This window comes from Macaca thibetana, chromosome 12 (assembly GCF_024542745.1).
Source record: "Macaca thibetana thibetana isolate TM-01 chromosome 12, ASM2454274v1, whole genome shotgun sequence".
Classification (NCBI taxonomy): Eukaryota; Metazoa; Chordata; class Mammalia; order Primates; family Cercopithecidae; genus Macaca; species Macaca thibetana.
Window position 1 is genome coordinate 30,194,440 of NC_065589.1, and position 24,746 is coordinate 30,219,185.

General features: G+C 36.3%; 1 protein-coding gene across 5 annotated transcripts in view; it reads left to right on the forward strand.

Annotated features, from left to right (window-relative positions):
* The first annotated feature begins 702 nt into the window (after positions 1–702).
* The window catches only part of ERBB4 (erb-b2 receptor tyrosine kinase 4), a 1,170,744-nt gene continuing 1,146,700 nt past the window's right edge, over positions 703–24,746 (forward strand). For all 5 annotated transcript variants that reach the window (XM_050751368.1, XM_050751370.1, XM_050751367.1 and 2 more), the window contains exon 1: positions 703–794. In XM_050751368.1, coding sequence (XP_050607325.1) covers positions 713–794 — 82 coding nt within the window. In that variant the 5' untranslated portion in view covers positions 703–712. The remainder of the gene's footprint in view (positions 795–24,746) is intronic.

Here is a 24,746-nt window from a genome sequence, read left to right on the forward strand (position 1 = left end):
GCGTGGAGGGTTGTTTTATTCCCACCGCCCCCCCCACCTTTTTTTTTTTTCTTTTTTTTTTTTTTTTTTTCTGGAGTCTTATTAATTTCTCTGTGGGCTGCAGCTGGAGACCGCGGAGCGTTGGAAATGACGCTCGGAGCTTTAATTACCGCAGCCGCCGGACAAGTGTGAGGAAAGCTGACAGGAAAAAGAAGGACGGGATCCGGGGAGAAGCGAGAAGCTCCCCCCGCCCCGCTCCCCTCCCCATTTGGACTGGAGGTGCAAGGAAACTGAAGAAGGAGCAGAACACAGCCCGGCTGCGGGGAGAGGCCGGAAACCTACCGCCTCTTTGCAATCAACTTTTTTTGGAAACCTTTCGCCCCCCTTCCTTTTTTATTGTTGACCAACCAGTGAGAGAGAGAGAAAGTGAGGAGGCAGCGAGCAAGCGAAGGCTCACGCGGGGAAATAACTGCACAGTTCGGCCCGGACCGCCACGCGCACACACCGAGCACACTCCAACACACGCACACTCGCCCCCTCTTCGGGCCCCGGCCCTGGACCCGCGGGCGCGGACTCGGTCGCCTGCCCTGGGAGTCGCTACACCGCGCGCGCCGCGCCCGCCCCCCTCGCGCCCCCACGCGCGCCCGGCTGGGGGATCTCCTCCGCGTGCCCGAAAGGGGGATATGCCATTTGGACATGTAATTGTCAGCACGGGATCTGAGACTTCCAAAAAATGAAGCCGGCGACAGGACTTTGGGTCTGGGTGAGCCTTCTCGTGGCGGCGGGGACCGTCCAGCCCAGCGATTCTCAGTCAGGTGGGTTACTTCTGGCGCTCCGGTCGCCGAACCTGCCGCCGCCGGCGGGGCTGCCTTGAGTGGCTCCCCCGCCCTCTTCACCCATCCCGGGAGGCGTGGAGGGACCGCTCGACCGGGACTTCTTCCCTGGGCTCTCGGTCGCCCCTCTTTCCATTTGAAACTTACCCTGTATGTGTGCCTGTGCTTTATCGTGAAGAAATCACTCTGAGCCCCTCTTTTTTCTCTCCTTAACCCCCTGTTTTTCTTTCCCGAGCGTTTTGTGTGGGAGCCTAAGCGGGATCCCTTCTGGTGGCGCCTGTTGTTCGGGACATGGGAGACCCAAATCCCCAGTCAGAGGAGACTCTCCTGTCCCTGTCTGGTCCCTCGAGGGAGGAACCCGCACCGCCGGGGCCGCGGAGGGCCGGGGTCCTGGGGAGGTGCTGGCTGGGCCTCTCCCGCGCCAAGCCTGAAGGGCGGTGGAGAGTGGCGCTCAGAGACCCGGGCTTTGCACCTGTGTGTGCTGCCGGCGGCCGCTGCGCCCCCAGTCGCCCAAGCCTTGTGGGGTCAGACGCGACTCGTACCCAGCCCGGGCAGCAAGAGTGCAGCGGGCGGGTGCGCCTCGGTCCGGGGTCTGGAGCTCTGGGCCTCTTCGGCCGGCTTCCCGGAGCCCTCGCCCCATTGACTTGAGGGGCGCTTGCTCGCCTGCATGACCTCTTAAAAAAAAAAAAAAAAAAAAAAAAAGGCTTGGCACACTCGAGCCAGAAGCCGGGCCTTCCCGTCGGTTGCCGTGTTTGGCTCCTGGAAGAGTTCTTCCTGTAGTTCAACTTGCTATTGGCCGGAGTCCTTCAAACTTGTCTGTTTACTGCCTGGCCGGGCTGCCGAGCCTGCGGGTCACTGGATCCACCCGAGGCGCAAGCGGCGGCGGCGGGTGCGCGGCCACTGCTTGCTGGAGAGCTCGAGCCCCAGGTACCTGGGCAGGCAAAGGGCTAATTGACCCCGAGAGGCAGCGCGGCGGGGTTGGAGCGCCAAGGCTTGCAGGACTAATGACAGCACCTGCAGTGCAAGGAAGCTCAAAGTTTCTGACACTTGAGTTTCCTGGGGATGAAAGTGGGACGGGAGAGGTCTGAGGAGGACCGGTGTCTGATGCGGCCAAGGGGTGCCTTTTGGAGAGCCAGGGAGATTTCTGAAACCATTCGGGGATGGTGACTGGAGCGTGGGAAGTAGCTTGAGGTGATAAAGCCCCCGGGAGTGGCGATAGGGAGCGCTTTAGGCCCCCGGAGGGTGTCCTTCTGACCTCACCAAGGAAACAGCAAGCTGTAGTTTTCCCGCTCCGCCCCCGCCGCCGCCGCCTCCTTTGCCTAGTAAACAACAAGTTACAATCATCGAGGCTTTCAAAATGACCTTCGAATGGCACATGTGCGGCGTTTTGTGCTGGCTGTTTGCACCCTCCCAATTACTCCGAAATTCTTCACGCATACCAGGTCCCGCGCTCCAGCCACCCCCGGAATCACACCAACACGGACTTGACATTCCAAGCGGCCTCTTAGATACATCTCTTTTTATCTCCCTCCCCACTTCGAGTCCCTTCATATTTTCCCTCAATGGGTTGATTATACACATTGACCCATTCAAAGGCAGTGGCGACCGACATGCAGGCTTAGCCGAGAGGAATTTCTACGAGGCGACCTACTGGGGGCTGGCTGGTTCAGCCTCTGCCGCTGAGGGACCCCGCTCCGAGTCCGCAGCAATTTGGTATTAACTGTGCGGCTCCGGGTTGAGCTATGCCGAAAAGCCCTTTTCAGAATTTCTGCAAGGAATGTAATCCAAATTAGTTCTGCAGCTGTCCTCTTCCTCGTCTCAGGCGACACCAGCTCGCGCCCTCGCTCATCTCTTCTCGTTTCGTTGGGCGAATTGTCAGACCCACAAGTGAGCCCATTTAGAGCGCGAGGATTAGCGTGCCATTGTTCCGTGTGTGACTCTGTACTTGAAATTCTGGGGGCACAAAGGCGAGTCTCACTTGTTCAAAACACAAAGTGATCCAGATGAAAGGGCCGTACAAAGAAAAACTCTCGGGTGCATCCCTGGTATAATTGCAACACGCATACTAAGGTGATCCAATGGAAACTGTAAATGCCCCGGGGACTTCTTTCTTCATTCTCCCCCACCCCCACCCTGCCGCACCTGGCAGGGAAAGTTCAGCTGGTTTTAATGCAGTGTGCTATTATAAAAACAAGTTACTGTCTGGGGTATGAGTGAGGCTGTGTGTGTTCGTGCCTATGTATGTGTGTGGCTGTGTGTTCCCAACTAAATACATATTGCGCGTCTCCCCTCTCGCGGTTAGCAGTCAGTAGCAGTTTAGAGGAGTTTGTTTTGGTCCAAATGAGAAATTAAGTGCGGATAAGTAAACTAAGCTGCCAGAGGGCGACAAGATGTTGAGTGAATTGCTTTTAGATGAAACAAATTAAGGAAACGAGGGAAGACAATCTGCTTCTCGCATTATTAGACACGCTTGGAGTTCAGGGGAAAGTGGCATATTTTTGAAATGCTAATTTCTTAAGAAGCAGAAGGAATGCACCTTATTTACTGCTCTATGTGAACAGAATAAAAATATAGGGAGGGGGATACTGTTGTATAGATCTTCAAGATATTTTTTAAAATAATTGTAACAGAAGAGGACCTTTTTTTTCTTTTGCTTGGAAAAAATTCATCTTTAGAGAAGGTGATTTTTTAGAAATTCTAAAGGACGTTGTCTCATTTTCAGTTATGCATTTTTAGATATATTATATCTAGACATATTATAGCCAAAGTCCCTTTATATGGCAATTATAAAGCCTTTGCTAACCAAAGGAATAATTCTAAAATTTATGTCTTCCTTGTATAATGGAAAATTATCAATATTACCTTTGTATTGAAGAAAATATATAGTAGTATTGAGGTGGTACTCTTATATACCTTAGTAGATAAATGAACAAGTTCAGTTCTCATTTCTTTTTTGCAGGTAACTCAGTCTTGCTTTTCATTCTATAAAAGTACATATAGCTTTCTTACATGTTTAAGATACATCATTATATCTCCAACATCGTGGGGTTATTTTTCATTTGAGAAGAAAAATGTTAATAAAAGTTAATTCATGAAAATGGTGTTAAATGTATTTTCAAAAAAGCATCAATTCTCTTTCTTACAGGTGTTTACTGTAAGCACATCTATGGGTACACTGTTTTCTTTTTAATTTGAAATTCTCATATATATGGGGGCTTTTTAGAAGGTGTTATTTTTTTCTTGACAATGTGTCTAAATAAATAAATATCTATTAGTATAACTGCAAATTGCTTGGAAATACTATAAATGTTCTGTTGTGATGAAATGACTCCGGTTATATCAGTATTCCTTTTTTTTTTTGCTGTTAAACTCAACTGCTTTTATTTATTTTAATCATGTATGCATAGAAAGTGAAATTTTGTTGAAAATCAAGGCACTTACTGCTTTATATATATATTTTCATTTAGTCACTGGAAATGTGTCTTAATTAAGAAATTACATTAGAATATTTATCAGAGCATGAACTTTGTGGAAGATTTATGCATTTTTTATTCTAACCTGAGCACAGTAAGTTTGCATTGGCTGATTTTTAGAGTTTGCATTTATTTGATGGAAAATCATATTTCCTCCTCAAAGTGGATTCAAATATTTAGTATTCATGAGCTTTCATCCCTTTGGTTTTTAAATAGAAGTACTATTTATCATCTGTCTTATGCATTCACCCTTTCTGTTACTATAGATTCTCTCTTTACATCTTAGTATTTATTGAGTTTACATGTGTTAATATATGTTTTCCTTTCCACCACTAAGTACATTGTTTTTGTGTATGTCTTTCCCAGTAACCTGCCACTCAACCACTGCAGGAGTCCTCTGAGCCAGTTTTCATTCTTTCTGATAAATCTGATATGGCTGGTTGGCCAGACAATCGCAAGCCATTCCATTGCTCAGATTTATTCCTGAAAGAAAATAAAAAGGCATCGATCCAAGATCACTGGCACATCTTAAAAGCCTTGACTCCAAGGCCAAACCTTTCCACAGAGAAGTCCCTCTTACCCTTTTTCTTTCTTTCTTTTCCACTCTTGACCAAGGAAAGAAGGTGGACCACTGCCATTTAAAAAATGCTAGTGAGGCAATGAATTGTGCTATTTCTAAGTACTCTCTGAAGCTTGATTAGAGCCACCTTGAGATTAATAGCTATGCACAGTGCATATTTTAGACAATAAATTGAATTAGGATGGCTTAAACATTGCAATGCTTTAAAGTGGTATTATTTTTGTATTATATCAAGCTGGTTATTAGGAAAAGTTAACATGTTCTTAAAAATAACCAGAAGTTCTGGCTTTATATTATAGTGTTCTGCTGCTGTTGGATATCCATGTGTAGTTTGTAAGTGCCTAAAACATAAATGAAATAAATGATCAAAACGGATTTTCTGATACCTGCAAACTTGTTGGTACTTGCTCTGTTTAATTTTACCAGTTTTGAGAGACGCTGCTTTGTAGAGATGCTAATATTTATACTGAAATTAGTTTTTATAGGTTCAAGCCTACAGCTGTTCTACAGAAATTAATTATCAAGCAGATTCCACTGTTATCTTTTACAGTGATCTACTGAGTATCCTGTGCAGGGTAAAATTTAATCATATTAACAACTTTTCTCCAGGTTATATCATTTTAGAGATGCTCTATTATGTTACATTTTACCATATGGAACCAAATTACATGTTTTATCTAATACTCATTTTCTGAAGTATTATAAATATTGGCAGTCAGAGTTAAAACCCTACTTTTTATGATTTCTAATATAGCTATTGACTGGAGTTTTCAGTTTATAATGAAAAATAATCCCTTTTTATGAAAAAATTATAGGTCAATGTTTCCTGAAACTGTATGTCTTCAACATAATTTGAGGGAGACTTTAATTACCTGTTTTGCGGTTAAATGGGACACGGGACATAGTCACATGGTTTAAATCAGGATTTCTACCTTCCAGGGACAGTTCCTCGAGTTTCTTAATACCTTCAGCAACTCACTGCATCTCTTTGTGACTTGGCTTCTCTGCCTGAGAGAGAAATGCATGTAATGCACTATTTCTGCACTGTACAGTTTTGTGAAAATGACTTTAAAGTCTTTAATATTGAGATACATTCCAGTAAATTGTTTTTATAGATGTAATTTAAATTGCACATGTAATCTAAAACGTGTATACCTATATTAAGAAACATAATGTAAACTTTCTAGCAAACTGTCTCTGTCAAAAGAGTACCTGTCTAATGAAATAAAGAGGTTATTAACTCAAAGGCATTTGTATTTGAGGGCAATTTCCCCAAAATATTATTTTCAGAATTGTTCTATGGTCTCTTTTTTTCTGAGTTGTTGGTGATTCTGAAATATTTGTTAAATAAATTGCCCGATTTTCTAATTCTGTAATCAAGCTTTAAGGCCACTTCCTTGTTTTCACATTTGATACTTAATCTAGTGCTTTATATTTGTACAAACTCTTCAAGAGAGGAAAGCTGTCCCCTTTTACAATATGAAGTTGAAATATGTGGATGTTTTGGTAACAAATTCTAAAGAGGCTATATAGCATGTAATAATTGTTTTAGAGTTATTTTCATTTTGAATTGTTCTGCAGGCCTGTCACTTTGCACAACTCCAGGGGGCAGCAGCCACATAGAGTTTGATAGGAATAGTGCATGCCTTAGCTGTGGGTAGTACAGCAACAGCCCTGCTATTGTGTGATGCTAGCAAATAAAGCACTAAAATAAAAGGAGGTTTAGGTTCTGCTCATACAATCATTTGTTATGTGATCTTGGATTAGAATACTTGCTTCTATCTCAGTCTCCTTACCTTTATTAGTGTAGCTAAAAGTCATGCCTAAGCTATTAGCATTTTGAATGTTTTTAATAATTCAATTAATTAGAAATGGAAAGTTTAAAATTTTTAGAAAAAAAACATTGGTTTTTAATTATTTTTGCAAGTGGATCTCTTTTTGTTGTTGTTGTTCCAAGTCAAGTCATAGGCATAGCCCTTGTTTCTAAAACAGGTGAAAGGGTAAAATAAAAAGAGAGCTGTGTAGTTAAGCTGCAGGGAGAAGCCAGCTTTGAGTCCCCTGCCATTGACATTCCCTCACTTTCCTTCCACTGTTGCCTCTACTCTCCTGCACTGGTGTCATAGAAGTCCAGCACTAGAAACCACTGATGTAATCCAGTCATCTTATTTTTTAGGTAAGGAAACTGACAGCACAAGGAAGTTAGATAATATAAGCTAGTGGCAGCTCCTGACACCAATATCATTTTCTGTAGCATACATCAAAGTATTTGAAAAACCACTGACACATAAAAAAATAAAGAAACAAAAGGTTATGTTGCATTAAAGAGAATTGAGAAACTGAAATGAAGACAAATGGATTGGATCTACGCTCCTAATTATCATATTATGTAGTTCTTTCTAAAAGAAAGACAGTGGGATCCTCATGATCATCTTTAATTTATATTTGGAGAGTAATCATTGATTGCATTGATAAGTTATGGCATATGAACAAATAAAGCCACTTTTTAAAGACATAGTTCTATAAGAGGATTTCTTTACCTGGTTAGGTCTACGGAAACATAGAATCTTGAATTCCCTAAAAGTCACACAGGAGCCCACAGTACTATCTGTATATAATAGCACTTTTAAGAGTTTCTTTTCTTTTCTTTTTTTTAAACCTGGGCTTTATGAAGATGTCCAATAAGCAGAAAATGGTTATTTTTTCCATTTTAAAAATAAATACTATGAATGCTGAAATAAGATGGATTGTAAAGGATCAACAGTGGGTTCCTCATCACCAATTAGTTGGTGGAGACCTTTAACCAGGAAATCCATGGGAATACGTCAGATTCATCTAGGCCCGTCCTTGGACCTAAGGTTATCATTTTTACTGTCTTGGTTGGACCATGCTGTTTCATAATGGCCCTAAGACAGTTCTATTCTTTGAGCAAGTGCATAAGCAAAGCTTTAAGTGCTGACTATAAATTTATTTCCATAGCACCTTTGCCTCCCTCTAGTTGGGTTCTGTAAGATGCTACCTCTGGGCCTTGTGACCTTGCACTATTTTTGACCTAACCTTAATGCTGTCTGGTTGTAGCTGAGTTCCCTCCTGTGCCTCAGCCTTCTTGGGCATGATAAGCATTCTTATGGGCCCGGGTGACAGAAGGGAGGTTCGAAACTTGTTTTGGCAGGAAGAGTCACTTCCTGTTAGAAACTGGAGATGAAAGTGGACCCCCGTAAAAGATTAACATGAACACCAAGAAACTTCCTGTGCAATATCATTAAACCTCTCCTATGAGAAGTAACTCAGGATCATTACTATTAATCACATTATTTCCAATATTGTAGGGGTTACTGAAGCGTACTAAACACCAATAGGAATATGCAAGATCCAGTTTGAGTCCTGAGCGTTAAACTAAAAGGACTCAAGACCGAATGAAGATTTATAATATATTTCATTTGAAACATAGTTTAAATGTGTTAGAAGAAAGTGAATGGTGCAATAAACACTCTTGTTTTCCAAAATGATTAGGCTTGTAAACAATCGGTTTCACCTGCTACATCTTTACTGCTCTGCTGACCTTTACTTACGCCTGGTCCCATGTGCTTCTAGTATAGGTGGATATCCACGTGTTAATCTTTCGAATACAAGTGGGGATGGTAAACCTGCTTTCAAAAAGTGCATGTGCTTGTTTTCTCTCCTCTGCTGGGGTTATCTCATGGCTGGTTAGGACTGAAAAAAAAATTGATGACAGATTCTCCAGGCTCTGTGACTATATCAAGTATAGCTGTGACTTGAGCAATAAGTGGCACAGTCTTCTATTTCAGGATGGGTCCCCATTACTATCAAGGGGATGCCTAATAGAGATCATGGGTGGCAGTGACTATTTTGCTGTAGGCAAACTCTTACTGAAATCTTTGTCATTATTTCCTGTGCTTCTCTGTGGGCATAAAGAATGTGAGAATATGAGTTTCTATAGGGACCTATGAAAGCCACATAAAAATACAACAGAATAATATTTATTTTATACACATACTTTCATTTTCAGGAATTCCTTTTGTCTGGTAATTTTGTCTAGAACAGAGCACTTAAATAAGTTTGTTTTAAAGGAAAGTTGACTGCATAGGTATGTTAAAATCTACTCCCCAAGATTTTTGTAAGCATCATCTGGTCCTTAGAAATCAGGCAGGGTTATTGCAAGATCCTCTTTATGAGTCGTCTTCTTTCATGCGCTCGTACCTCTAAAATCTCCTTCTTGTCACTGTCAGATTACCATTTCTAATATTATCTTAGTTTTTATTCTAAAACTTTTCATGGATCCCTTTTGTAATTTCAAAGCCTGCTAAAACTGTCTTCTATTTCCTTTTAAATCCATCATAGAGTCTGTTAACATGTATTCTGTCTAAAAATCAGACTAACCTAGTCAGTATCTCATGACTCTGCCTTGCTTATTGTCCTTACTTTTGCTGATCCCTTTTCCTGGAATTTGTGACTTACTTGGTGCTTCTACCTGGCCAAACTTTTGAATCTTTTAAGTTTTACTTTAAATTATACCTCTTTGTTACATCTTCCTTCACTGACTACCCTAGCCAGTAGTCCTTCTCGATATCACTTATCTGGCATTTAATCAAACCAACCAATAGTTTTGACTTTTTAAGTACCAAAGTTTTTATCCTCTGCAGAGACTAATGTGGTGCCGCATACATATAAGCTCTTTAAAAATATTTTTTTACATGAATGAATAGCATACATTTGCAGGAACAATTTAAGCTCATCATGGATGCTTATTATTTGTAATTAAACCATATAGTGCACAAAGTAAGCCGTTCTAATAACAATTATAAAATTCTTAATAATAGATGTTGGACATGTTTACCCTACAAATTTCTTTAGTTGCTTTCTTGAGCTTCCTAGGGTTTTTCTTCAAGTGGAGTGTTTCTAAGATGCTATCATTCATCCCTATGCCCATTTTTAGAGTCTACCCATACTATGGTACAATTTCTGTTGGTTTTATTTTTGGCAAGTTAAATATATGTGGAATGTGGATACCATTTTTAAACATGTAAATATTTTATAATTCAGTATTTTAATATTAATGGCTATTTTGCTATTTCTTATCTGCCATTAAAACATTTAATCAATTTAAGCAATAAGAATGCCCTGATCCACCAGTGTATTTCAGGACCATGTTAGGAACTGAAGAGGAAATATAAGAAGCTCAAGATGCCAGCTTTTTCTTTTAAAGAAGAATAGATGAGGCCAATAAAACACAGTATAAAAATATGTTATTAAGTGATTTTGCAGACTCTTGGGAGGAATATTTGCCTTCAGGGAAATGTTAATAAGTATTTCATGAAAAAGGGTTCCAGATAGAATCTGGCATTTTCTATTCCTAGATATATGTGATAATACAACTTTGTTATAACTAAGATTTCTCAATATCTTAAAATAGACAACTAGACATGCTTACCATTTTAAAAGGAGCCTATAAAGGAAGCACTTGCAGTATAACTGAACTGAGAGGTGATGGGGATTCTCTTAGTTGCTCTTTTAGGTGATTTCACTCTACGTTCTGCAAATGGTTGAAATGATTATATTATTTATAGAGTCAGAGTCTACCAGGGAAAATGCACTTCTAGACATTTTTTCAGGTTACCAGATTCTAAGGAACTGTCAATATTTCTAGGCCACTAGGGTGCACTAATTGTACCTTAATTTTATATTTGCCTAAAAGAGTTAATGTAACTTTTAAAATTACCTCACAGTCTGCTGAGTAATCTATTAATGAAAAAATTGGAAATGGAGATATTAGAAACTTGTCTGAAATTCTTTTAGAACTTTCCTGACTTTTTTCACTTTAAGAATCCATGAGAAGAAAGTTTGAGACAGGGATTATTGCTCCTGTTTTGTAAATGAGGGACTAGAGATATAAAGTAGTATGTAAGGGTGAAACCTAACTGGTGCACTATTGTGGTCCAGTTACGTGCCTGTCCTGTCCTGAGAGCCTGGCTCTGCCTTCTGCTTCTCAGACTCTTGCATGCCTTTCTCACGGTGACAGAGGCTAGTTATGCTTCTCAAAGCTGTGGTTTTTCCACTCTACCTGCCCACTGTGCAAGAAAGGGATACTTAGCATGCCAGATCTTCTGCCTTCAGGTCAGCAGCTCTTTTTGCTTTCCCTATAGCCACATGAAGAAACTTGTCTAATAAATCTGTCAGTTAAGGAGTTCTACTTTAGGTTACTCTGTAGTTTCTCCTCCATTGTATTCTCCAGATTTCTTTCTTTGTCATATAAGCCTTATCTTGAGAAAACTTCGAATCAGGGGCATATGCAAGATTTGGGGATCTGCATTTATATAATTTGGGGAACCTCTTTAAAAACAATATTGAAATAGAAATACAAATTAAGTGCAAGGTCTTGTGAAGCACCAGTACAATAGATGGGTTCTGAAGCTGAAGCTGTTTTAGAAACTTTGTGGTAAATCTGCCTATTGTTGAAAATTATACATTTTAGTAATATTGCTCTTCCATTAACTGTGAATTCTGGGTGTCATAATACAATTTTTTGAATTTTTTTCTAGTGCACGTAGTTAGTGTCTGTTATTAGGAAGAATGCATTGCTTTGAGAAGAAAATGATTAGGTTGGTGCAAAAGTAGTGGCAAAAATCACAATTACTTTTGCACCAACTTAATATTATGTAGTGTAAAATCACTATCTGGGTATATCTTTGGATGAAATAATGTACTATATAATTTTTAGAATATTTTCTCTTTAAATATGAGTGTGCCTAATCCAGGTATAGATCTATTTTCTTGACATCATGTTTTTAAGATGGTTTATTTTTAGTACTGTCTCTTACACAGTACTATAGTTTATAATGGTTGGATGTAATTTAAAGGAACCCTGCCAGTATGAATATACAAGAGCTATATTATTAAGGTCCTACCCCTTGAAATATAGCTTACTGGACTCACTGGATTTTTAATCATTTGTTATTTAGCGTGGATAAAACTTTTACTTTTGACTTTTGACTTTTACTCTCAGGCTAAGTTAAATGTGACCATTTTTTAAAATAAGAAAATGGCTCTATTCCTAATTTTTAGTTCCCATACAGTTTACAAATACATATTTACTCTGGTAATACAGCTTTGCAACTAGCAAAGCAGTTGCGCTAACACTGATAAATATAGGTGAGGAAACAATTAACATCCACTAATGTTTCGCTACCTAAACTATTTTAATGTCATTTTAAAATTTTTAACTAGAATAGATATTATTACTAGCCATGAATGAAACAATGCATTTCAGTTAAAATCAATAGAGAGTGTAGATCTTTAGTAATATTTTTAACTAATATGTTAACACATTTAAGAAACAATAAAAAGATTAGTATTTCAAGTCACAGTTTTAAAAAATATCAACTAAACAGTTAATAATATTTCCCAGTTGTTAACTTCAAATTTAGCAGCCCATTGTCCCTGGTGATATATTGAAACCTTTAAAAACGTACTTGGAATTAATGGAAATGGAAGTGATTGGTATTCAGATATAATTCTTTAGTGGCCCTTTTCTTTCTTCTAAATACAGGATGAAAATTGAAAGTATAAAAAGCTTCAAGATAAATTGAAATAGACAAAACATTTTATGCAACTGTTGGTGAAAGGGGCATTCATTGTTTTTTTTTTTTTTTTTTTCTGTTCTTACTGTATTGCTTGTGGCCAGAATTAGCACACCATGAGCCAGAGAAAAAGATAAGACAAATAGAATGGCATGCAGCTAATTTTGTTTGGCAAATTTAGATCTGATACATGCTATTTCACTCCTACAAATGGACTCAGTCACTCTTTGAGAGGTACAGATGAAGTTTGTCTCCCACAGTTTAACAGCTTTCACTCAATATTTATAGGCTACATAAAAATAAATTTCTGTAAGTAACATATTTCTTACTGGCAGGATGAGCTCTGTGAAGGCAGATTTATTAATAAGGAAAAAAAGCAGAACCAAAAACATTTCAATTGTTCCAGATCTGCAGAAAATAAAATGCCTATATGTCAAAATATCAAAAATAGTTTTGTTTCAAGGACATATATAGTGGACTTTTGGTATTCAAGATTTTTTACTACTTGTGAGTCAGTAAGAAATCTCATTATTTTATGATAATTTTGTGATTTGAATCTGGTAGAATTTCATATTCTGAAAGTAGTCATTCACCTGCCAGATGAGCCAACAGAATAGAATCCACTGTAATAATCAGGAAGTTGCTTAAAACAAAACTCAGAACCTTGGTCTTTGGAAAAAGTGTTATCTAACAGAGTAAACTTTAGTGAAATTTCTTAATGAGGTTAAACTTGTGTGAGAAAATGTTCACCAGATGTGTAATATTTGTGGAAATGTGGTTCTAGAGAAAACCTGGAATTTGTACAATAATATCTGTATTAGGAAATGTCAAGATGCCTTCCTAACAGCCTTTTGTAGCACAGTGAATTGTAGAGTATTCAGAGTTGTAATGTTATTTATATATCTGTTAAGGATTTGTCATGACTTCAGACTATATTCTCCATAATCAAGTTCACTGTAGAGAATAATTCTCATTCATGAATTGTTCATCTCATCATATTTCCAGTGGTTATTTCAAGGTTAATTTTTTTCAGATAGCTTGTCTGTTGATTAAGGTTTTCAGTAATTGTACATGTGCTGATAGCACATGGATGCTTTAAACTTGAAGACATCTTTGAGTTTATAACCAGTCAAGGTCAAATGTTTTCCAATGCCTTTGTACTCAAATATATAGAAAAAATAACTTTACTGTTTATTTTTTTCTTTCTGCTAGGAATATGGAGCCTCTTTTTGACATTTTCAGATTTCCATAAACCTTGTGTAGTATATGATAAACAAAGTATATCCCATACCAGGATTAATATTCAAGTAGTGCATTTCTTACAATTTTACTAATGGTTAAAACATTGAAATGCTGTTTTACATAATTGAGTTTCCCTGGTACCTTCCCTGGAACCCCTTTCTCTGACTTAACCCAATCAAACAGGCAAAGAATTAATGCATGACACAATAATGGATCTTCAGATATCTTCTCTGGCATATGCTATGTTCCATTCTAATGTGCCTTTGACATTACAGTCACTAAATACTGTAAATATTACTGTTACATATAATAACAATTTTTCCATAAGTGTTTTAAAATAATAGAAATATGAACAGTGTCAGAGTAACTTTGCCACAATTAAGTATTAGCCAGTTTGAGAAATGCATTTTTCCGAGATAAGTGTATCACAGCATAGATATTGAAGTTAAAAAAAATGACATAAACACGATAGACAGGATGCCACTGCCCACATATTGAAGTAGCCTAGGAGAAAATCACATGAGTGAGGCCGAAAATCACCCATGTAATTTAGTATGTGGTCAGGGGCATTCTGTCCACATTTAAAGCAAATGCTATACATTTTTCCAAGAGTGAGTATGAGTGCTGATGGGTCATTTATATCTATAAATTGGGCTGCAAGTACTCACGATAGTTTGAATATGTGATGACCATCGTCTATGTGGTAATAACTATATCGCGTGCTCATATGATTAGTCAGAATGAATGGTTATCTGGCAAGGTATTAGCTGCTGCAGCAGGTGTGTGTATTAGATATGGGACTGTCCCTGGAGGTCACTACATCTCTTTTCATTTGTGGTAGATAAGGAGAGGAAAAAATTAAAATGAAAACTTTTGTTTTTACAAAGTTAAAATACAATATTATAGAAACTGTGAACGTCAGCTTTATTATAGTTTTGGTAACTTAGATTTTGACGTGTTTTTTTTTTAAATTTCATATTACAACAGAATAATAGCATACTATTTAATTTGAAGAATGATTAAAGACATAAGGAGATATGCCAGGCCTGGAAAAGAGGAGTCTTGGGAAGGGGACATGATAACTGTCTTCAATAGCTACGGAGGACTATTACATACAAGAGGGATTAGCAATGTTCTGTACAGCCTTGGAGAACAGAAACATTAACAGCTGTTTGAAATTGTAAGGCATCAGATTTCAGTTAAACACTATCACGGAGTTTCTCATAGTTAGTGCTAACCAAAGTTGGAATGGTCTGTCCCAGGAGTTAGTGAGTTCCTTCATGTGTGGGGTGGTAAGCTCTGATCTAACCTCTTCTATGATGGTAAGAAATGAGTGAGGCAGCTGAGGAACAACTGGTCCACAATGTTGGGGGTGAGGATTGAGTTCTGTGATTTCTGAGAACCTGTCATAAGCACACTGTGCCCAAGTATCTTTTCATAGCCTCTAAAAATTAGAGCAGATTAAACCCATCCTTCAAGTCTCTGAAGCTAAGATTCCCGCCCCATCTGCTCCTCATCATCCTACCTGCTCTTCATAGATTAGTAGATTTGTGAAGGATTTTTAAAAAAATTGTCATTCTTAAATAAATATTTTGCTTTTTCCTTAACAGTCTTCATATTAAATATTCACACTTCTGGTTCATTATACTATCACCAATTAATCATTCTCAATTTAAAAAACAATAGAGAATATAAGCATGCAAACTTAAATTATATACATTTTGTGCCTCAGTTTATGCCAGCAGGTGTTTATAACTAAATACTGATTTAACTAAACTGGAAGGAGAAATATATAAGAAGGTGGGGCCATAGTTAGGAGCAGCAGGAATTTAGAAAACTGGGCCTGCATTTGTGGCCGGGAGATAAAATGTTAAGAAATAACAGCAAAAGAGAAGCCCTTTCCTAGGGGAATTGAAAATCAAAAGGAGATAAAAAGATAGATGTACATATGCATGCCTGACCTAATTACAAATAAAGTAGATCTTTATTAGTCAGCTTTGGAAATAGTTTAAGATCTTTGACATTTCAATCTCTTTTACTACCACTTTTGGATCTACACTATAAACCTTCTAAATAAAATGTTTTGCTTTTTCCATTTGTGGCCATTCTTTTAACATTGTTTTTCGTTCCCCTATATGAATACTGCATTTCTGTGATATCCTACCTTCTGTTTTAGGCTTTCTGATCTACCACCTCTCCTCACTTTCTACAGTCTATGTCCACTTTAATGCCAGGAGGCTCCAAGCCCTGTGCTGGTACTTTTATGCATTACCTCTGGTGCCTCCTTAAACCTGCATGGTAGATGGTCTTAATCCTCTGTCATAGATAAAGAAAATGAGACTCAATTACATCATTGGACAAATCACACAGCTATTTCTCAACAGAGGCAATTGTCTAACAATCAATTTGGCTATTATTGGGTGTATATTAGACTTAGATTTCAGTTGTCTATTTTTAAGGAGGCAATAAATAAAGATAATGCACTCAACAAAAAGTAAGTCTATCCAATGCTTCTGTCTGGCTGTGGTCCTCTTCATCTTTTTCTTACTGTCCAGATGCCCTCCCCTGTCTTACTTCTGTGTAGATTATTTCTAAGCTCTTACTCCTATACAGAGCTCTAAACCTTACTGCCTGCTGGATATCTCCTCTTGGATATGTCACAGTGTCTCCGACTCAAGCTATTCAACGTTTTACTTATTGCTTTAAATAATTTAATGTGCTTTTCCTATCTTAATTGTTATAAACTTCTGTATATCAAAAATTAACTCTTCATTGGTAAAAAGCCAAGAAATCATAACATCTAATACTTATTAAGAGGCCAGCTGTACCAGGAAGTGTGCTAAGCACTTCTCATACAATATCTCACCTGATCTTAACAATATGGACACTACCATCCTTATTTTACAGACAAGGAAACAGAAGCTTAGAGAGATTAAGTAACTTGCAAAGGGCCACACTTGTGCAGGTGGCTGATCAGCAATGCCTAGGCTCCTGTTAAATTCACAGTCTAAATATCAACATTTTATATATGACGATAAATGAAAACTCCTAAGAAATATGCTGGTAACATAGGTGAATTTCTTAAGTATTTTAGGCCATTAACAATGATTTTGCTTGATACTCATAATAATACTAAATAACCACGAATATTTGTGAATATATCAAATATGGAAACGGGATCAAGTATATTAACAATATATGCCACTCTTCTATTTTTAAATTGTGGTTTCACTACATTTATAATACCTCAAATCAAGTAACCATTGCAGTAACTCTTTGAAATTGAAAATGTGAAGTAAAATATTGCAAGGAGTAATATAGAGGAATCTAAGAATTTAAATAGTGCAGGTTTGAATCAGCCATGTGAGTATAGGCAAATTACTTAATCTTTTTGAACTTCAATCATCCCATCTGTAAAGGGAATTGAATATTAATATTAATCTCATCATTGTGACGGTTAAACAAAATGCTTATAAATGCATATAAAATAGCATCGGGCACATAGTAAGTGCTCAATAAATGTTAATTGTATTTTGTATGCTATAGTAGTAGTAGGAGAGAACTAGGGCAGTTAAAAGCAAAAAAGGAAGCATCATAAATTTAAAGTTAGAGAACATTAAATATGAAAAGAGCATGAACTTTCTCTTTTTCATAATTTGAACTTGAGTTTTGTGTGTCCTATGAATATAAACAGGTGATATAATAATGGTTTATAGAATTATTGTACACATGGACTGTCATGAGCACTCTAAGTAGACTGTTTAGGGAAGAATTTGGCTCTCTCTGAGGGGCAGTTTTCTCAAATCCTTTTTTTCTTCATATTCTGTTTTTATAGTTTTGGTATTAAAAAAAGAGCTTAGAGAGACAGTTTTGTTCCAAAGATTTATGTTTACCTGGCAAACTCAAATCCTCTGTCCTTTCATCCTTATTGTTTTTTAAAGTGCCTTCAAGAGAAAATGGTTTTTAATCAAATTCATGAGATAACTTTTTATGTTACATTTTATAGGCATTTGAACTTTTCAAGATAGGACACAACTAAAATAATGTATGACCAAATGTATTTTTCAAAAAATTTCTGCATGCTAGAGCAGAATCCTCCACATCTATATACAAATACTGACAGAATTTGTCACATAGAAGATAATCTGTAAATTGTTGTGATTATTAAATGTTTTCCCTATATTATGGTTTTTCACATTTATTAGGGAATTAGGTAAAGGCTATGCATGACATCATAAACTTTTAAATTCACAGAGCTATGCCAGTGGTGTCCACTTGGTAATTAACATTGGTGTGCCACAAAACCATACATGCTTAAAAAAGGTATCGCTAATGGCAAGGGCAATTTCTGCTCTTCTATAGTTGACTGCTTGCTTTTTTGCAACAACCTCAAACTCCCTACAGTTAGTGGATTAGAATTTCTAAAAAGTTATTTCTCCTATCAACCGATGTGGAAACTTTCAAGGATGCTGTGAACTTTTCATTTTTGCAAAACGTAAAAACAAATTTAAAAATGAAGGCTATTATTTTTAGACTGAGAGATAGGTAGAAATTTTGTGTGCAAGCTCCACCACGTCATTATCTTATTCAGCTGACAGGTGGTGCTCCAGAACAATATGGGCAGTGGGGATGTGTGATTAGATTTCCATCAGTTTGTGGGACAAACCATAAAAACCTTTTAATGTAGCAGTTGAATTAACAAAATCTTTACATGCAAGGATAGTAACTCAATAAAATAATTGTTACATGCAAATAACCTTTTAAATTTTAAGTGTGTTTTAGATGCAGGCATTGAACTAGAATGGGATCAAGATTTCATGTAGTTTCAACTCAACTTTTTACTTTACTGCAAACTGATAAATTGGAATATTAAACTATAATTAAAATCAATACAACTGATTTTCCTCCATTTATTATATTATTTAGCATGACTAGGACATTCTTTTTAACCAATGATTGATCACAAATAATAATTGTCCATATTTATGGGATACAGAGTGATTTTTCAGTATATGCATACATTGTATAATAATTAAATTAGAATAATTAACCTATCCATCAAGTCAAACATTTATCATTTCCTTGAATTGTGAATACTCAAAATTTTCTCTTTTAGCTTTTTGAAAATATATAATAAATTATTAAACATATTTACTCTGCATTGCTACAGAACACTAGAGCTTTATTCCTATCTAGCTGTAATTTTGCATTCTTTAACCAACGTCTCTCTATATTCTCCTCTGCCTTATCCTTCCCAGCCTCCAATAACCAAAATTCTACTCTCCACTTTTATGAGCTCATTGTTTTAGCTCCTTCATGTGTATTTATCTTTCTGTGCCTAAGTTATTTCTCTTAACATAATGTGCAACAGATTCACCCAGGTTGCCCCAAGTGAAACAATTTCATCATTTTCTTAATGGCTGAATAGTCATCTACATTAGATATTTCTCCTAATGCTATCCCTCCTCTAGCCCTCCACCTCCTGACAGGTCCCAGTGTGTGATGTTCCCCTCCCTGTGTTCATGCCCCACAGCCATTTTATTTATCCTTTATCATTTTGTACAGTAACTTTAATATTACTCAGACCTCTGTAGCCATCAATAATTCTTGAAAAAGAATATGATGATTTGCAATTTTTCCAGGAAGATAATTGGGAAATTGTAGACATTGCTTGATTAAATTTTAGTGTATTTATATTAATATAAAACTTGTAACTCAAAGTTGAATCATGTCTCTCACTTTTCTAGTGGTAATAAGATATTTTAAGCATTCCAATTAAATAGAATTTGTTTTACTTTTAAGAAACAATTCAGGGACAATTGAGATCTATACTACATTCTATTTCTCAGAAGGCTAGTAAGCCTCTCTGGATTTATTTGTGCTTTGAGAAAAGAGTGTAGAAAAGCAGTTTAGGTTTTGTAAGTTTTGCATTCTTCCCAATCAGAAGTCTTGATTAGGAGCACCAGTGCATATGATTCTGGGTACACACAGGATGGCATTAGTAGTAGTCCCATATAACATTTTTTTTTTTCAGGTAGATGATATAACAGCTGCCCTTTTTGCCTGTAATCCCTATTTGGAGTAGTCTCAGGACAAAGAAATCTTCTCTAGGATTATTGCCTGACATGCAACTATTCAGGTCCCAAGACCTAACATTTACTCTCTGCCCTGCTTTCTCCCTGGAATCACTGTTTGTTCAGAAGGAGTTAGATATTGGATGGAGATAGTGTGTTAGCAGATATTATCTCAACACAGTACTTATTCCTCCCCTCCCCTTCCCATATTTAAACTCTAACTAAGTGCATTTAACAACTTGGGCTTTCTATTTTCTAAACTCTTTGGAAATTATTAAGTGGAAGTAGATTGTCAAGATTGATCTTCACAGAAAAAGATCAAAATTTTTTCTAATAGGGGCTTCTGGTACCATAAATGGTTAATCTGTACACAAATATTTTGATTCTCAGTGGTTTCATGCATCATGGCAATTCTGTTAGTACCTTTTGCTATGCTATATAGTTTTTACAAGTATGCAAATATTGAAGGATGTTTAATAACCCTGACGTTATTAAGTGTTCCATTATTTCCCAAGATTTTTAAATGGGTCTTGGGAAATTTTGAGATTAAATTATATAATTTGTAACTGAGACATAACATTCATTCTTGAATATAATTTGCAGTGAAGGCTTTATGAAGGAAGAACTAATTACTCTCATGATTGAGATCAGAGACAATTGTTAGAATTATGTTTTGCAAGGTTATTTTTCTATGTATAAACTGTCTATGTCCCTTGAAAACTGCAAGTTGATATGTGCTTATCTAGAAAAATCAGTTCCTTATCAATTAGCTTACAGTGTTTTAGACTGATTTATAGTCACATTAAATAGATTTATTGACATTTTCATCAGAAACTATAAATATGTATCTTGTAGCTGAGAGCAATGAATACTAGGTAGCCTCAACAGGTGATATTAATAACACTTTGAAGTTTTCTAAGTTTTTCTATATTAGAATAATGTATTTTTACAGGTTGAAAATCAGCACAACTTTACTCTGAAGGATGGTGATGTGTTTTCTTTCATACAGTGTACAGGATTTTAATTCTTATAATAACAAGGTTGCTCACTTTGCCAGCAGGAGGCCCCTGAAAGCAAGATGATGCCTCTCAGTTTGCAGATTTCAGTATAAATAAATAACACTCCACACATTCCTTTCAGATACCCAAGTAAGTGAGATAATGCTATATAACATTTTTTTTTCATTAAAAAATAGCTGTATTGTGTCAGTGACCTGTAATAACTAGCACTGCAAGGAGAAGTGACAGCCTCATTCACCTTGCATCCATGCAGAAATAACTGAACTCTAATTCCATGGCTGGAGGGAGAAGAAGAAAGAAGAGAATGAAAGAAAAGAGCAACCTTGGAATGCAGTCACTCTCACGCTAACAAGGGGGAGTTTAAACTGACTATTTGTACTATATTGAACTTACCACTCAACACATTGTAAATAACCCTTGTACTCTTAAGTATTGAGATAGTCATTGTTAATAATGGTGTAGTGGGAATGTAGTAAGCAGTCTTTTGCCATGTCCCTTAGTTCTATATAATTTTCTATTAATGACTCATCAGTTGGCCAAATATTGTACTGAAAAGGTTTTACCGATTGAATATAAAGATGCAGTCATTACAAATACCATTTCTGGACAAGGATGGCAATGTATGTTTAAACTTCTGTAATTCAGGATAAGACAATACCATCTGCTTCACATTGCTGTCTACTCTTTCTAACACAGGCCATTACCTGTAAACATTGAAATGTTGGATATAAAAAGGAAGAATAAGCAATATGCTGTAGAGCAAATCAAAGTTAATATCTTTAAATTCTTTCTCAATGAAAATTTCAAAATGTTTCGTAATTTCAAATTTGAACTGTAATTCACAAACTCTTATTTTATTCTAAGGCTTTGAACAGACGTTGTGGAGAGAATATAGAAAACTTTTGTGGTGATTGTGGGCCTGAAATTAAAGCCTTTACTAAGAGTTATCTCACTTTGAAATTTGTGGAAGTCATGCAAACATAGTTCAGTGAAATTCAGTTCATTCTGCCTAGACATTCAACACATTCTGCCTAGACATTCATTTGTTCAATATCTCACAGGCCTTGCATAGCAGTGAAATCAGACAGCCTGATGTACAAAGACAAAGAGCAAGAATATTTGGCCCTGCTTCTTAGTTCAATTATTTGAATCTATATGGCACATCAAGACTATACAGTTTAATACATTTGCTATTCACAAAACACCACCAGCAACAACTCTTTATCCACAACATCTGGGCGATTTTAAACATAAACATATGAATTCAACACACTCTAATGAGATTGCAGATTATTTTGTCACTTTGTTAAATACATTTTAATGTTAGCTCTGTTTCTAATATATATGAGACATGGGACTGTTTGCTGGAAGAGCTCTTAATATGATCATCTTTTCCAGTTATCTTATTTTACAGAAAATAAGTGTAAGATTTGGAGATGTTATTTGCCTAAGAATAGGTTGCCAGTCAGTGGCAGAGACTGGAACTCATGTTGTCTGACATTTTTCTACTGCCCAAACAATTACTCCATACAAATGTAGGAGAAATAATAGCTCACTTTAGAGTTCTTACACTGGATTTATTTTGTACATTTAATAGGTAAATTTTATGTGATTATTAATATATTCATTTCAGAAATATTGATAAATACATATACGTAAAAATGAAGATATTATTTGTAATCTTATCACCTAGAAATCACTACTAACACTTTGCACTAATAACATTTTGCAGGTGTTTGTAAATACTTTCTTGATGTGCACATGAGTATATGTGTCTGTGTGTGTCTACAGTACTTCTTACAAAAATGATATGCTTTCTATTATGTTTAACAACCAAGTTTTGTACATATTTTATACCCCAAACATATTTTAATTTCTGAAATTCTTATTTGGACTAACATATTTAGTGATACAATTTTTAGAATTATATGAAATCAGTTTATTTACTTCCTTTAATGTTGCCCTGTATGCTTTTGTTGTTTTATTTTTCATTTTTAATTGCTCTTTTATGTTTTAAAAAGCTGGAGAGAACTCTTTTTAGTTATATCTTTACACATAATTATGATTTCCTCAGAATAAATATTTGCAAGGTCAAAAACTAAGAATTTAAGTGTTTGGTATTTAATGGTTCATTACCCTGAATAAAGTTTGCACTAATTTGCTCTGCTACTACCCATTTAACAATTGATTTCAACATTTTTTTTCAATTTTTTAAAAATTTAGGTTTTCTTAGGTGAATACAAATATCAATGAATAATTTGAATATCAATATACAAGTGGATCTTTTTTATTTTTTATCTTCATATAGAGATATGTGAAATGTAAATGTTATTTCTCAGATGTAGTAGTCTGAAGAATTATATATACTGTGAGTTAACTCTAATTTAATTGAATTAAAATATCTGTTTTATAGTATTGTTATATATGATAGCATGAATTCTGAGATTCTATTAAAACATTTATATTTTCTAAGTTTATTATATCTTTTTAAAATTTAGTACTGAAAAGGAAATAAAAAGATTTTCTTTCCTTTTTCCTCAAATTTGTAAACTTGAATGTTCAATTAATCTGTGGACTACAAACCAGTTATGTGAGGATTAAGAATTTTTAAAAATTCAACCTGCTGTCACATATGAATTGCTAAATATAATAATTTAACTGTATAGTGATGAATTGATATTGAAAATGTTTTTGCATCAACTAATACTTTCACCCTAATAAGTAATCTCTGTGGTCAGTGTGGAGTCAAAGCACTGAGCCATATGCACACATAACCAAAAGCGTTTCAGCTTTCCTTTCCTTCATACTCAGATTTTGACATTTATGAAGTTGCAGTCACTTCTATTTTATCATTTTATATTTCCTATTATATAAATCAGGGAATGTTTATGACTACATTTAGAAATTAAATATTATATACTCCTTTTAAACATATTTTCACATTTTTCCTTCATACAGGAAACTTAATCTTTCAAAATAATAAAATGTTTGCAATAATATGTATTTGTGACTGACTCCATGTTGCTGCTTTCTCCCTGTTCTGTTGTTTTTCCTTTTGCATCAGTTTACTTCTCAATGTAGCAATGAATTGATTGATTGATAGATTGATTGAGATGGAGTCTTGCTCTGTCATCAGGCTGGAGTGCAGTGGTGTGATCTCCGCTCACTGCAACCTCTGCCTCCTGGATTCAAAAGATTCTCTTGCCTCAGCCTCCTGATTAGCTGGGATTGCAGGTGCATGCCACCATGCCCAGCTAATTTTTGTATTTTTAGTAGAGATGGGGTTTCACCATGTTGGCCAGGATGGTCTCGATCTCTTGACCTCGTGATCCACCCGCCTCAGCCTCCCAAAGTGCTGGGATTACAGGCATGATCCACCGTGCCCAGCCTAGCAATGAATTTATTTTAACACACATTACTAGAGTTGATATATGTATATAATATTTCATGGGTATATATGACAACTAATGCATTTGAATAATGCTGAAAAATTATGTAAATACAGGATAATATTTAAACAATAAAGTGTAACTTTTATAGACATTTATATCATTACTTTTAAGCACCTTGTCAACTTTCTTTGTAACAAATGTAATCATTGACATTCTACTTTTAAGGGGGAAGGAGAAAAGTACCATTTTACATGTGAAAAATTGGGCATTTTGTTTAAGGTAATACGTTGACAATAGTTTTTTGGGAAGTTTTTATCACAGTGCAGGAAAGCATTTTTTTTTTTTTTTAACAATTTCAGGCAATGCATTGACACAGTTACTGTTGATAGTGAGCAAACAAGAATTTAAATACAGTGAGAAAAAAGTGAATTGGAACAAAATGCTATCATGTCTTCTCCTGTCTATAGAAGCAGTTTTTTGTTTTGTTTTGTTACGAAATTTAGTTGACTTGGAGCTTTCTAAGACGACTTCTTATTAAAAATGGGTAAAAAATAAAGTA